A 16,077-nucleotide genomic window follows, 5' to 3' on the forward strand; every position below is an offset into this window, starting at 1 on the left:
AGAAAAGGAAAAGGAGGAGGAGGAGGAGAAAGAAGAAGGAAAGAGAAAGAGGGAAAGGGTGCAGAGGAGGATGAACAGTAGGAGGAAGGACTGGAGAGTATAGTACTATGCAAGCAGGAGAAGACTATAAGTAGAGCCAAAGGTTTTATGTGTTATCAAACTACATTGCTTGTGCTTCTTAAATAATGTGGGTTGATGTAATGAGAAATTTTTGCATAAATGGACCACCAGACATTTAATATTTATTCACACTGAGTATATTGCAACAATGAATCAGACGAAGTCTCAAACAAAGACACAAATATTTTGTATAAATAATGTACATTTTTACAGACTCATCCCTTCAACCGGTTTCAGTATATATTTACAGCTCTTTATCTCTGCAAGTTACATTGCAGATGTAATCTGCATGTAAAATATTACAGCAATTGAGTATGAACCAAATATGAAAGAACAAAAGCGCCCAAAATAGATCATTGGTGTTTTTGGTATAAGGCATTTTGACATACTACATTAATTCTATGAATGATACAAAATCATACATTAATCTACATGGATATCAACAGCACTGAAAACATATGCTTCCATCACATGAAATTTTCTAGTTATTTTTATGAAAAGCATTTAAGATAACTTTTTTAAAAAAGGAAATATCAACATTGGCAACACTGTAAAAATAATTGTGTATCACTGAAAACCTACAGTGAAACAAAAAATAATTCTCTTCGTTATTTATAATTGACATATTTGCACTAACTCGAAGAAAAGAAATTACAATTTCATACTTTATAGCTTTATACATGTAAATAAATAAAGTATTTTATAGATTTCTAACACTGTACAATAAAAACAAATATCACATTTCACTTTTTTATACTCATTCAAAGCTGATGAACTGCAACTCTTGAGACACTACACTTCTGCTACAAACACTATGAACACTCTCCACAACAGACTCCTCCTTCTCAACAAATATCAATTTATAGTAAGATGATGAATTGTTAAATTTTAGTATTGCAGTCAATTCAGTAATTTGTACTATAGCTAGCGTGATGCTCAAACTAAAACAATATCATCCTCCTCTTACAGAAACCGAAACAACAGCTTTTTAACAAACTGTACGAAACGACATATGTGCAAATAAATAACTCTGAATCTGTTACACATAATACAAAACGAAACAGTTTAATTCAGGGGGATTTTTGGTAAAATTAATATATTAAAATTTATGAAGTCTCGATACTACTTAACAGAAGAAAGCCAAAGTAACATATTATTTACAATCGATGCAAGAACAATGGAATAAATACATTGAAAAATATGAAGGTTTTATCACAATACTTTCTGTGCAGGTCATCTCTGCTCACTAATACATATATATCTGGAGTAAGAGTCCAGGTAAGTTGTTTTTGTAAAGTTTACCAGGCAAAACACTTGTACCAAAATAATGTGCATGTGTGCAACAAAACTATTTGGTTCAAAAGAAATCACAAAAGTAACTTTCTATTTGATACAAATATTAATTTGAAATTGTTTTTCTCAGTCAATTTGTCAAGTTTACAATGGCATTAAATGAATATATGTTTGAACAGCTTCTCTACAGCGCAATATAAACTAACTATAAAAAGTTTATTTTTAAAACTTGACCACTCTAAAATACAGCAGATATATTCTGAATTTCTTGCAAATACACTACTCTACATATCACCAGTAATGACACTTTATGTAGCTTCAAGGCTACTGCAATAAAGACAGAATGATATACTGTATATCCATAGCAATTCTTAAAATATAACACTCATTTCCATTTTAAAACTGTTACCAGCCCAACTAGATTTGCAGATTATTTACACAAATCTGAAGGAACTCTTGACACTGACTATTTGGTACAATACAGATGAGTGAATGAGGCCGAGTGTGAGAGTTAATTACACACCCAAACTAAATGAGTTCACTTGCATGTGCAATCATCCTACACTGCAGTATTTTCAGACATGAGACTCTAGGGGAGGTATAGGTTCTGGCAGACTATGGCTGCTTAGCTCTGGTGAACTTGTGCGTCTTTCTTTATCCTCTTTCTCATTTAACTGTTGCTGTTGGTACTGCAATCTGTTATCCACCCAATGCAATTTGTCAAAGTCTTTAGTGCCACCAACAGTATGCCTACGCTTAATAGATCTTTCCGGCATACCATTCTTTCGCTTGAGTTTCACCAGAATGGCAACATTCTCCTTCTCCCTGCCGTAGCCTCGCAATGTGCGCATTTCTTGTTTCCTCTTGCTGTTGTTTGACTCAGTCTTTTCTGTCTTTGTGAGAGAATCAGATCTTTTAAGTTTTGTAGTTGATAATAATTCATATCTTTCTGCTTTAGTTAATGATTCAGACCGTCTAAGTTTTGTGTTAGCTAAAGTTTCACTCTTGTCTGCTTTGGTAAGAGATCCTGAACGCCTCAATTTTGAATTTCGTGTCAAGTCAGTTTTCTCATTATTAGCAGCTGATTCTGAAATTTTTGTCTTTGAATTAGACATAAGGCCTTGATCTGTTTTTTCAGCACTTTGTGTGTCCACTTTTTCTAGATTACTTGTGTTCTTAAGATCAGAAAGGACTGCTTTATGCTCTGAAACATTTTTCTGTCCTGTGCTGGACTCTCTGTTCTGGGATCTTGGAAGTTCTGCATCACAGCCCTCTTTCACACATGCATCCTACGGGAAAGAAAAGAATGATCAATAAATTAAGCAACAATACTTACAGCATGAGTTACAGATTTTGATATCATAACTCTGGCTTAAGCAAGAAAGGAAACTTTAAAAAATATTCCATGCAGCAAGTTATCAACAGTATTCACTGATGTATCCAACATCTCTTGCCTGGAAAAAGAATGCAACTACGGAACTTTATTTTCACTTTATAGGCATTTCTAAATAGTTTGAAGCAGGTCCGAAGCACTGGTCCTGAAATGGATGATGTTTCATGAGACGATTTACTGATTTTAAGTTGCTGACCATGCCACATGTGTTTTCATTTTAAATAGTTGCACTAACACATTTTAATGAATTCTATGCTGCCACATTTGCAAAAGCGGCCTATGGGATAGTTAATCAAAATGGATAATACCATTAAGAAAAATGTGGTGTTATAAAAGTTCATCTATTTATGAACCTTTTAATCAAACACCATCATCTTTGTTTTGAAAGAGTGCTTAATATGTATGCCAATATAAGTCACAATGTAACATATTTAATAAATAAGTGAAAACAAAAAAGCTAATTATGTGCACAGAACAACAATTAATTTTAATATGGTTTTTTTATTCACTTGTGACAGAGCATCAAATCAAAACGTATTGTTTTTCTTTTTAATATCCAGCAACTGAATCCAAAAAGTGCCAAAATAATATAGTAACCAGAAATGCTGCATCACAGCATATTAATAGTTCATACACATTTCATGAATTCAAAGTTTTGAATTAAACAGTTAGACACTATTTGGAGGATAACAGAAGTAATGAAGGCAATGTAGCTGCAAGAAAAGTTTGAATAAAAATGGAAATAGAATGCTGATAATTTGTGAACATGTATAAGTTAGATATAAAATAAATCAAGTTTATAATTACTGATAAGACCCTAATGTATCAAATGAATTAAGTCTGGAAAATAATTTGAAAATCAGTTACAAGAAAATCATGTATCGGACAAGGGAAACGTGTACATTTTGCCTTATGAATACAGTTCCAAGATGTCTAGTAATACAATCACTAAATGTAAAAAAAAGGAGCTTAATGTACTACCAAGAGTAAATGAGAAGATTAAGATAAATGGTTACATGGATTTATAATCTGTTTTATCAATGTTGCATATTTCACAATTTGTTGCGTTTAAGTTTATGTATCCTAAGTAATTGACATCTGTTATCTATTTATGGCCATAGTATTGTCAGTGGTGCATGCTTAAATTTGCACAGGAGCTTGCTTTGTTCTTCCATCATGGGAACTGGTCGATCATGTTCTCCATGAGCCTAGGAACCTATATTTACACTCAGGGGCAATGTCTGTAACACTTCATGACATTTGCAACAAGAGCACAGTAATTAATTTAGCTGCAGAAGAAGCAAGAGAGATGATAAATTGTAATGGCAAAAATTAAAATATGTAAAACAGTTTGTGGAGGACTGTTGTTGACGAATGTATACGAAGATGGTAGAGTGCGCAACAGACTACAAAACTACACAACTACACATACCTAATAAAAACACTGATAATCATATACCACTTTAAGTGCCAAATACTGTTCACACATTTGTTTCACACTAAAGAAAAAAAAGAGGCACATGGGTGCCTCTCACCCTCTGTCTGGGCAACTGCCTATCTTTACCAATCTCCTCCAAACTAAACCCACTTATCTTCCCAAGGGAGTTGCTAACAGATTTAAAAGCTAGTATTGTATTTTCCCTACTTTAAAATGTATATTGGAAGTACTTGCAACTTAGTCTCCTGAAGGTAAGTAATAGGCAGACATTCCATTTCCTTACAATTTTGTAGTTCTCCCAAGTGAATTTTCCTTTTAATACAGCATAAGACCAAGTTCTTAACTTATGCTCTCAAACACGATTCACAATGAAAAAAATGGTGCTACATCTTCCCTTCCATCAGTCACTTAATGACCACGGTATGTAGGCCAGCCATCAATCAAATCTGCTTTATCATACTTTACCAAGATATTAAATAGATTATCTCTAAACAACATACAAGATGATAATAACAACCATAATATTAAGAATACTGTTTTTTCTTTTGTTGGGCAGAGAAGACTGATGCCTTCACAATCATTTTTATCTCCCCTCATCCACAACAGTTCAGTCCAACTCAACTGCAAGTTTGAGTGACCTACCCCTCCCTTCCCAGCATCCCAGATCTATTCCTCTTTCCACTCTGATAGTTCTGAAAAGTAAGTAGAATCTTTTCTACTTCTACCTTCTATATGCTCCAGAAAATCGATAAACCCAACACACTACTCTCTTAGACCAACATCTTCAACTTACTGTCTGTAGCCTATTCTCCTACATAAAAAACACCAACCACATTGTCCACTGACTTCCCACAGTTCCTGTTCTTTTACCACATGATTCCTTGCTCATTACTATTGATGCTACTTCCCTTTACACCAACACCCCAATGCCCATGGCCTTGCTGCTACTGAACACTACCTTTCCCAATGCCCAATGGATTCCAAATCTACAACCTCCTTCCTGGTTACCATGACCAACTAATCGCCCACGATTACTTCACTTCTGAAGACTTCTGTGATGCGGCAATGGGAAGCCACAAGGCACCATCCTATGTCAACCTATACATGGGCCATCTACAGGAATCCTTCCTAACCACTCAGAATCTCATACCCCGCAGCTCCAGAATCTCATTATCATCTGACCCTTTTTCTTCACATGGTTCTCTTCAACCCAACAAGCCACCTTCCTCGAGGTTGACCTCTGCCTTGAGGATGGCTACATCGGTACCCCCTTCCATATTAAACCTACCCACAACCAGCAATCCGTCCTGTTCAACAGCTGCCACCTATTCCATACCAAAAAATCCCTTCCTTACAGCCAAGCCACCAATGAATCAAATTCAATCCCTCTACAAATACACCAAGGTTCTCACTGAGGCCTTCACAGACAAACTGACATTCCAACCTTGTACAGAAACTCTCCCTCACCCGGTCCCCAGTCTAATCTCACAGCTGTTCCCCCTTACCATGTACCCACCATGTGTCTGTATGCTGTACACTCCCACTTTCCCTAAACTTCAGTCCTTTTCCTTCACTGCTCTTCCTTCCCCTTCAACTCTTCTACTGGAAGGAGGAGCCACTGGCTCTGAAAGCTTGTGTAAGTTAAACCTTCTTTTGTGTGTGATCTCCTGCTGTCACTCAGTGAGCAGATGTTTTTTATCTACCTAGTTACATTATATTGTCAATTGACTATTTGTGTTGTGTAGCATGAATAATTAGACAAAAAAGGAATGATGAAAAAGTAAAAGTGAATGGCTTCTGAAAACCATCACCAGTGACCTAGCTCCCAAAGACGGAAGAGCTGATCTCTATTTGGCCGCACACATTTCAACAAGATCTGTTTTAAGTAACGGGTACAGTATAAATGAAAGGGGAATCTCCAATGTGAGATTGTCTATTCAACTTTTACAATTTATTTTTTGAAAAACAATTACAATTACTTCCTAAGAATAATGAAACATTGCTCCCAGACATTATAAAGAACCTAATCCCAACATACAAAAGACGAGTGTGAAAATGAAAGGATGAAAAAAAACTGGTCGAAGCTGATCTCGAGGGAACATACATTTGAATTTCAAAGAAATGTAGGAACACCCAAAGCAATACTGACCCTACAGGTTATCTTGAAAGACAAATTGCAGGAGGCAAACTTACACTTTTAGCATTTGAAGATTTACATAAAGCTTTTGATAATGTCAACTGGAATTCACTCTTTAAAAACCAGAATGTATCAGAGATAAAATCCAGGGAGTCATGAAAAGTTATCTACAATTCATATGGGAACAAGACTGGAGAGAGGGTTGTAGCCTGTGCCCCATGTTATTCAATCTGCACACAGAGCAAGAAGTACAGGAAAACGAAGAGAAACTTGAAATGGGAATTGAGGTTCAGAGAGAAAGAATAAAAATTCTAAGATTCACCAATGACAGTGTGATTCTGTCAGGCACAGAAAACAAATTCAGTGTATGGACAGTATCTTGAAAAGAGATAATAAGATAAAAATCACCAAGGGTAATGATATTTGTGCAGGGGAGAAGAAAAAAACCCTGATGGTGGCCACAATAGAGAGGATATAAAATGAAGACTGGCAACAACAAGAAAATGTTTCCGAAAGAGAAATATTTTAATATCTAATACAAATTTAATTGTTAGAATGCAAGCATTTGTCCAGAGCGTTGCCTTTTAAGGGAATCAAACCTGGACACTGAACAGTACAGACAAGAAGAAAATAAGAGCTATGCAGGGGAAAGGTAGGTGTGTGTGTGGGGGGGGGCGGCATATAGTGTGGTGTAAAACAAGTCTTAGCAACACTAAGCAGATTCAAGTTGATGCATTTCAGTAATGACACAGAGATTAAAAGGCTTGCACCAAATAGTAGGACAGGGTAGGGTAGGGTAGCTGAAGCAAACCAGTCTTTCGAGTGAAGGCCAAAATATAACATTTTTACACTACATACGATTTACTTCAGTTTCAACATTTACGTTTACCATGATTATTTAATGTCCCTATCTTTCACTGACCCCTCTAAACGTGTTTGCTGGTTGCAGGAGAGTGATGATGATAAGCTGAAAGCAACCAACTATTCATAATCAAGGTTTAAGCTTGATCCATAATCCATTTAATTCAGTTTCCTCTGTTTATGTATTTCACAACCTGTTGGAACTGAATGAAAGATGACATTCAATACAATTTAGAATATCTTGGTCATATACTAACCCAGCTATGCACAGATCGCCCTCTGTGGAGACTTGGATCACGATATATCTTGTTTTCATCTTCTTCAGCCACTTGCGTGGTGCTTAGCAGGGATTTCAGCTTACGATCAAAGGTTGATGTGAAGCTTGCCAGCAGATCGCTTCCTGTAAAAAAACCACACAGATATTTTTAAGAAATACACAATTTCACACAATCAGTTGCTTGGTTACTTGTGATACAACTGAGGGTTTGGGTTAAATTAACTGCAAATTCTATGTAGAATGACTGAGATTATCTGATTACAAATAGTGACATTAGTTCATCCCAAAATGAAGTAGTCTCTGTTCTCATCGCATAAAACAAAGAGAAGTTTCTAATTCTCTGGCTGAAACTGTTCCTTTGTAAAAATCTGACTCAAAGATACATCCAAGGAAAACAAAGCTTCTGGAACATCTCTCTGAAAAATTCATATTGCAAGACATTTTGGCCTCCAGTGGACCGCCTTGGGAACATCTCACACCAGACGAGTGTAACCCCAATGTCTGCGCGGTAATTATGGTGTACACGTACACGGAGACAGTGTTCGCGCAGCAATCGCAGACAGTGTAACTGAGGCGGAATAAGAGGAATCAGCCAGCATTTGCTGAGGCAGATGGAAAACCACCTTAAAACCCATCCACAGGCTGGCCTGCACACCAGACCTCTTCACTAATCCACCAGGAAGCAGTGCATTAGACCGCGCAGCTAACCTGACGGGTTAATATCAAACTTACTTTGCATCTGCCCAACTTACAGGTGTTTCTGTGCTATACTGTAACAGTGTAGAGGCTTCAAAGGCCTAATGTGAAACTATGAAATTCCAAATATTTAAAGGATCGAAGTGTACGTCTCAAGAAATTGTCAAAAGAAGACCAGGGAGTATAAAAATAATTTTGGGACAAAAATTTCTCTCAGCACACGTTATAGTGGTGGCTTTGTAGCTTTTATGAATCATTACAAAAAACACTGACCATTCAGTTTCATGAATGCCTTTCAACTTCTGATAGTCCACTGCTGATATGACACAATGATAAAATGTCAACTGCTCATAAGTAGCACAATCTACGCACTTCTTCCACCCACTGTGTAGTCTCATAACTGATTGCAAGTAAAATTGACAACAATCCATCATTAGTGTTGCAATAATCCCAATATGTTGTCTGTTCTGGACTTCAAGTCTCATTTGTTGCCATCATTTTGTAGCATCGTTGGTTCTTGCTTTGCAATGTTTCTTCATTGACTTGCGAATTGTGCAGAGAGGTACTGCTTAAGCTGCAAACAGATCTGTTTTCTCCAATATTTACCTTTTTTTCTGATGAACAGTAGCATCAGATTTGGAAAGTTGGCATTTCTACAGATGTTGGTTTCTGTGTCTGCTGCAATTTAAAGACTACAACCTTTATCTTATATATTTCTTTGTTAATTACATATATGTGTATCAATAAAGCAAAAAGAAGAGCAGGTGACAACAGAACTCACAATTTCTTAACCTATGCCACAACAGTTATAGACAGCTTCTCAGCCTCTTGCACAGCCACTAAACATAGTGTCTAATTCACAGAAGCATAAATTAAAAATCAAGGGAAAAATCCATATCAAAGTTGAGAATATTTGTCATAAATTTTACCAGTAAGCTACTACACTGCAACAGAAAATATTTACACTTTTTTTGAATTTTACATGCATTTTATGTAGGGTCATTTAGCAAACACAAAGCTATACCAATATTTCTTATGTATATACAAGGTTATTTACAAAAAACCTCCAATCATATCAATTTAAATATAATTAACTGCATTTATTGTAATGCTACAAGTTAATACGAACAGTAAAATAGCTACTCAACTGAATGCTGGTGTTATTTTGGTATTCTTGCCATAATGTAACGACAAGACATTGAACTAATTAGCAAGAAAAATCTGTACTTAATTTTATTAGTGAACAAAATTGTTAATAGCAAATTAGAGTTACCCACAGCAAAGGGTGAGACTACTTAACACAAAAAACCTGATGTTAACAATCATATGTACTGGTAATACAAAAACGAAATATCTTATGCCATAAAAATTTCTAAATATCTACATAGATTTTCTCTAAACAATTGGTAAACACCCAAAGTTCAAAACAATATTTTTAATTGTTTAACTTAAAGTCATAAAATAAACTTACTGAACAACATTTTAATTACAATCCAATGACAATCCCTATTATCATCACCAAAAAAAGGAAAAGTATTGCACATCTATCTTTTGAAGCTTACAAACAGTCAATGTGACCCATTACGTGAATACACCAGGAGAAACTGTGTTAAAAACTAAGATCCATAACTGTCACACTCTTTAGTGAAAGAACCTTTTGTTTCCATAATCAACCAATTAGATACTGTAAAATGAAACCGCCAGTCAAGTCTGTATATTTTAAGTCATATTACCCGTGCACACAGCTTCAGCAATGAAATACACTTGCCTTACGTTTTTGAATCAGCACAAACTACACCAAAAATCAACACAGCATTTTTTTAAGAACTATATAGTATTGATTCTATGACACAGAGGATACAATCAAGACAATATAACTATGTACTGTATATGAATATGAATAAAGGAAAAGTCAGTAAAAACAACTTACACTGCATTATTTCAATGTATTAAATTCCACAAATCAAAAAACAATAAATAAATAATACAAAAAAACAGTGATACTAAAGCAGTTTAGTCTTCCACACAGCGAGCAGAGTTAGGTGGGAACAGTGATGACGAATAGCAGGCAGTCAGTCGCCAGGTTAAGCGAGCAAACGAGTGTGCAAGCTACGAGCCGTGCCCCGCCGCCAGCTCGGGTGCCTCTTTACCTCGGCGCAGCCTGCCTAGTGCCTCTGCCGCCGCAGGCGTGGGGCCGGGACCGGTGATGCTGCCAGCACTGTTGCAGGTGCCTCCAACCCCTGAGCCTGGCTGTGTCTGTGGCTGTGGCTGGGGCAACTGAGAGAGGAAGCACCAGAAGCCGGGCCCCGCTGCCTGCCTGCAGCACCCACAGAGTCTGTGCTACACTCTGTGGCTTCTACTCTAATCTCATGTTGTCAGTGTACAATGGACCCGTATAGGTCTGCCTCTAAGTTTGCCATACATCAAAGTAATGAGAGAAAATGTGCAGTGGGCATTACATGACAAATCATTTTCTTTAAACAGAAATAGCCTCAAAATGGATCAATTCTACCAGAAGTTTCTTTAAAGAGTTGGTTCACTGTACAACTGTAGTGACATTTGTGCATCTTTCAGCTAACTTTTGAGCCATTTACAATGTTTCTTCAGTTACATTCAGTCCTTTTATTGCAAAGTAATCAATATAAAATTTCTAAGTTCACGTTTGGTACCAGAAATATCAAATCAAAATTGCAGTAAATAGTTTCAGCAAACAATTAATAATATTGTACCTGCAATATTTTAGGATCTTGAATATTGAAAGAGTTAGTAGATTATAGATGGTGTTTATACACACAATTTACCAACCACCACACACACACACACACACACACACACACACACACACACACACACACACACACAGAGAGAGAGAGAGAGAGAGAGAGAGAGAGAGAGAGAGAGAGAGAGAGAGAGAGTGTTCATGATGTAAAAGAACATACGAGAACAAATTGTTTTATTTTATTCTTAATAATATCTATAACGACTTGCAATTGTATGAAGGCTAACAAAGGGTTTTATAGCAGTGTTAGTCTCAAATTTCTGAACAAAAAGGAAGTTCCAGCAGGAGACTATGAAAATCTTTCTTTTCAAGACAAAGAACTGAAGAAGAGCATCTGAAATAGCCACATAGCAAAAGGCCTTAAAACAGTGGTAGCTGGATCGCTAAGTGGCTACACAAAAAGTTGATGCTCAGATTTGGACACCATTACACTCGTAAGACAGGTAATTCACATCAATTTCTATTAAATCATGGTAAACACACAACCATGTCATGTGCTAGTTCATGTTTTCATGTAGGAGACGAATTTCTCACTTCACTACTTCACATTATCATTCCTCAGTTGAAAATCCCATCTCTGGAACTGTTTCAAAATTCAACTTGAATCTCAGAGAGAGGCATAAAAAATGGTTACCCAAATGATTTTGGGACAACATCATATGTTGTGCAATAATGACAGTTCATGTTCAATGAGGTCAATATATAAAGAATGTTAATTGTAATCTCTCTCCTCCTCCTCCACTGGAATTATTTCAGGACTGGTTATTTGGACTCCTCCGTGACTCTTAGAACCTAAATTTGGTCATTGATGATAATAAAAATAATATGTCAGTCATCCCCAAATAATCAGTTTGTCTTTTTCTCTTTGAAAAGAAAAGAAAGGATGGATGGAAGGCAAGGACACAATGATTTCAGATTCTCTTCATTGACATAGAACTGTTTCCATAAATATTGTCACCGAAGCTTCTGAAAAACTGCTAATCAAGTCAATGACTTTCCCCACTATTTCACAGGCATGAATTTCATTCCAAATATTAGGCCTAGCACAGTTATCCTGCTATGAACATGAAAACTGCTTTTCTTAACATGTGTGTGTGTTAAAGTTCACAAAATACTTAGTAGAGTGCATTATGGCCCTGATTCCACATCAAAAGCATTGGGGAGCCATCCTGAACTATAACTACTTAACTGCCACCTAAAAATCACAGAGATTGCATGGAGATGGCACCTATGCACACATATCTCGCTTGATGGCATCCTAAAATGTGTCTACAACACTGAGGTCAGGTAATAAAAGACATCACAGAAAGGCCTGTATGCCTTTGGAGCTTTCCTGAAATCAGTCTTGTTGGTGGTACACATTGCCTGCTTGGGGAGGGGGAAAGGGGGAGGAGGGGTAAATATAAAATACACATAGTCACACTGCATGTTCATTCGCCACTTGCCAGTGACAGAGAATGGCATACATATGAGATGTCATATTACATCGCTCGTAAACATCTGCCACACACAAATATATCCAGGACCTGCCTTTTAGAGAGTGAGATGTTTCACCTCACATCATTCTCAAATTCCTACCATGTTCCAAACAGCGCAACCAGTGTGAACCATCTTTGTATGCCTATCTTTTCAGAGATGGTTGTGGGACTCAGCTGTTCAGTAGAGGATATCAACTTAAAACACCTTTCAGCCATCTCAGTTTCCAAAGTTATTTTATTTGGCTACCAGTTTCAGCGATTTATTATGCCATCTTCAGACCCCTGACCAACATGTAGGTTGGTTTGATCAAAACCAAGGTGGAATCTTCCTACATATTGGTCGCTATGCCTGATGATGGCATAGTAAATCACTGAAACTGGTAGCCAAATAAAATAAGTTTGGAAACTAGACAGCTGAAAGGTGTTTAATTTGACATCCTCGATGTGAGCCATGTCTCATCAGTATGAGTGAGCTATTTTCATGCCCTGTGCATCCAATGGCAGAGTTCCTGTGCCCAGCAACATGTGATGAAAAAAAAAATTATGCAACGAAACGGTACCTTCTGTACCCAACAACTGGTGCACTCAACAATCCTTACAATGGATAGTACACTGTCTAACATGATCACATGACACATTGGGGAAGTTCCATTCACAGGAGCAAGAAGAATGCTCTCCTCCCAAAATTGCAGCTTCTCCAATTCAATTACTAACAAGCGTACATGACAGTAACGATTGCTTAGTTTGATATCAGAATGTAACTCTTTTACATCATACCAACCTACTGTTACTAAGTTCTGAAAATACTTAAATGAAAGGTAACAACACTGTAGATCTGGAACTTTATTCTGCATTTACCAACTATAAATAACATCATCAATCAAATATCCCACAAGAAAATGTCAAGGTTCAAGGCAGAAAGGAATGCAAATTATTTTAGTGTTAAACACTACTGAAGATGCCTCATTTATATATTTCTCATAATGCAGTTACTTGCATCCTAACAATATGAGAAATTACAAAAGATGTGTTGTGATTTGAGTTTTACCGAGAACAGAACGGAACTGAAGGGCAGTCAACTGTCAAGATTTAATCATAGAACTGGTGGTGATCTATCAACTGTTCAAAAAGAAGTAAATGTTTTTTTTGTTCTTTTATTTACTTTTAACCTCTTTCTCAATGATCTTTTATCACAGGAATCATTAGGTACAGCCACCTGTGTAATTGAGGTAAAAGTGAAGCTTTATTGTTGTGTCACTTCAGTAGAGCTGACTATGTCTCCAACTGTGAACACAATAATGGTGCTTGTGTACCCTTTTCAGCCCGTAAACATGCTTTTAAATGTCACTTCAAACTTATACCACGAGTTTCATTACAACAAGGAGGACTATGAGTGTGGGAAGTTAGCAACTGAACTGGAATACACCACAGCAATGAGCTCTGAACATTCAAAAAAATTAAAAACAATTTAAAAAATGAAGATATGCCTGGTAGTAGATGGTGACATCACCAGTTCACCATTATTACAAATACTGGATTGTAGCTACCCCAACATGAATGCAACAGACAGCATACTGTCTCTTTAGGTGCAAAGAGGATGGCTGTGACAGTCACTTTTAGGAATGTCGGGATATATCCATGCTATAAAAAGTAATTAGAGGACTGTGCAGTATTGGAACAGTAACCTCCAGTCCATTGTCCAACCCTATAATCAACATTTCAGCAAAGTGTGTTTCTGTTGATAGGATAATGCATGGGCATATCTCATCCACATTTTGAGGACCTTGTTCCAGGAGCCAGCAAGCAACCCAACGGAATGGTCAGCCGTATCTGCCAACATGAACTGACTAAGCACACTTGGGACCTGCTGAAACATCCAGTGTCTCATCTCACAAACTTTTCTGACACACTGGATAATGTCAGGAGCGACAGGTTTGGGCAACTAAATTGTGACCACCTTGTAGACATCACACCAAACATGTTACGAAGCATGGGAGTGGGGCAGTTGTGGTAGTGAAAGATAACCAACAGTAGAATTTTATTTCACAGATGTGTACCTTCAAAGAAACTTTCATTCATTTCGCAATCCGGTGTTTTTTCAATCTAAGCCCGTATACTTTCACAGATATATAGATGGTGTCACAAGTTTCTAAACGAAATCCTTACACAGAACAGAAATTAATTTTCATTAATAATACTTGGAAATGGATACATTGCTGCTCACTGTAAAGATGACCCACTGAGTTGCAAACACACACAATGGAAAGACTGTTACATATTATAGCTTTCAGCCAAAGCCTTCTTCAGCAAAGAAAACACACAAACATTCACACAAGCAAGCACACGACTACTACTACCGGCAGTGCATAGGTGGTAGTGATCATGTGTGCATGAGGTTTATTTGCTTGTGTGGCTGTGTGTTTTCTTCGCTGAAGAAGGTTTTGGTCAAAAGCTATAACATGTAACAGACTTTTCATTGTGCCTGTCTGCAACTCAACGAGTTATCTGTACAGTGAGTAGCAATCTATCTATTTCTTAATATTACTGATATTCCAACCGGGAGTTTCAATTACTTAATTTTCGTTACTTACATACTGACATAAAACATCAGACAGTAGGGACTTTGGCAAGGGCATTATTTAATCAGTTCACAACTTAATTCATGTTTAATGAATATAAATTACAGTAAGTTTTTCTACATCTTGTTCTAGTGCTCCTACCAGTTAGTTTAGATGTTCTTATTTACTCAACAAGCCGATTTGATGTATTATTAGTTTTGTTCCTCTATTTATAGTGCCTGCAATAATCTTTGGTGCTCATTTGTTTTTGTGTGTCCACACCACTGCTCAGTGAAATGTACACCATATCTGTGTTGCCTGGCTGTGACAGATGAGTTACTACCAAAATCTTAACATCAGAGTGCCAGATCCGAAGCCTAGCCTAAACTAAAACCACCACTCTATAAACAAAGTTTTCCAGCTTACTTATTTCAATTGTCTGCTTAACTGCATCGCCCCCGAAAATTTGATCCTACAACATGCTACTGCTTTGTCTTATCTCATTTGATGATTACACTCCAGGTAGTGTTTGGTAACATGACATGTTTGGCTTTTTTAGTCAGAAGTGATAATTAAATTTCATGCACTTCACCTTTACTATTCTACTGGTCTACCCCACATACAACATAACACCTTTTGTATTTTTTTCCTATATGTAAAACCAACAGGACAACTTATGTGTGTGAGGGAGGGTACGTACATCACGTAGTACGACTGTCATTGCTCCCTTACCTGTTATATTTATGAAGGATGTGTGGCACGAATGACTACTGGGTAAGTCTCCATATAATTTTGAGCCTTTCTAATTTCAGCTTCATGGCCTTTCAATGAGATACACATAAGAGGAAATAATATGTTGGCTAACACTGTACAGTCATAGAACTGTCATTATTCGACGAGTAAACCAGACCATGACACACAACATCGGTCTTGTAATGCCGGCCACTGGCGTTTGATGGGTATCTTCATGAAGTTTTGCACTTGCTAACCCTTGAGCGAATACGCCAATTTTCATAACACCAGTGGGCATGTGTTACATTTTATATA

At 36.9% G+C, this 16,077-nt stretch overlaps 1 protein-coding gene across 4 annotated transcripts in view; it reads right to left on the reverse strand.

Annotated features, from left to right (window-relative positions):
- Nucleotides 1-216: 216 nt before the first annotated feature.
- The window catches only part of LOC126356040 (uncharacterized), a 979,035-nt gene continuing 963,174 nt past the window's right edge, over nt 217-16,077 (reverse strand). For all 4 annotated transcript variants that reach the window (XM_050006716.1, XM_050006720.1, XM_050006718.1 and 1 more), the window contains 2 exons: nt 7,500-7,642; nt 217-2,702 (listed from right to left, as the gene is read on the reverse strand). In XM_050006716.1, coding sequence (XP_049862673.1) covers nt 1,989-2,702; nt 7,500-7,642 — 857 coding nt within the window. In that variant the 3' untranslated portion in view covers nt 217-1,988. The remainder of the gene's footprint in view (nt 2,703-7,499; nt 7,643-16,077) is intronic.

This window comes from Schistocerca gregaria, chromosome 3, assembly GCF_023897955.1.
Source record: "Schistocerca gregaria isolate iqSchGreg1 chromosome 3, iqSchGreg1.2, whole genome shotgun sequence".
Taxonomy (NCBI): domain Eukaryota; kingdom Metazoa; phylum Arthropoda; class Insecta; order Orthoptera; family Acrididae; genus Schistocerca; species Schistocerca gregaria.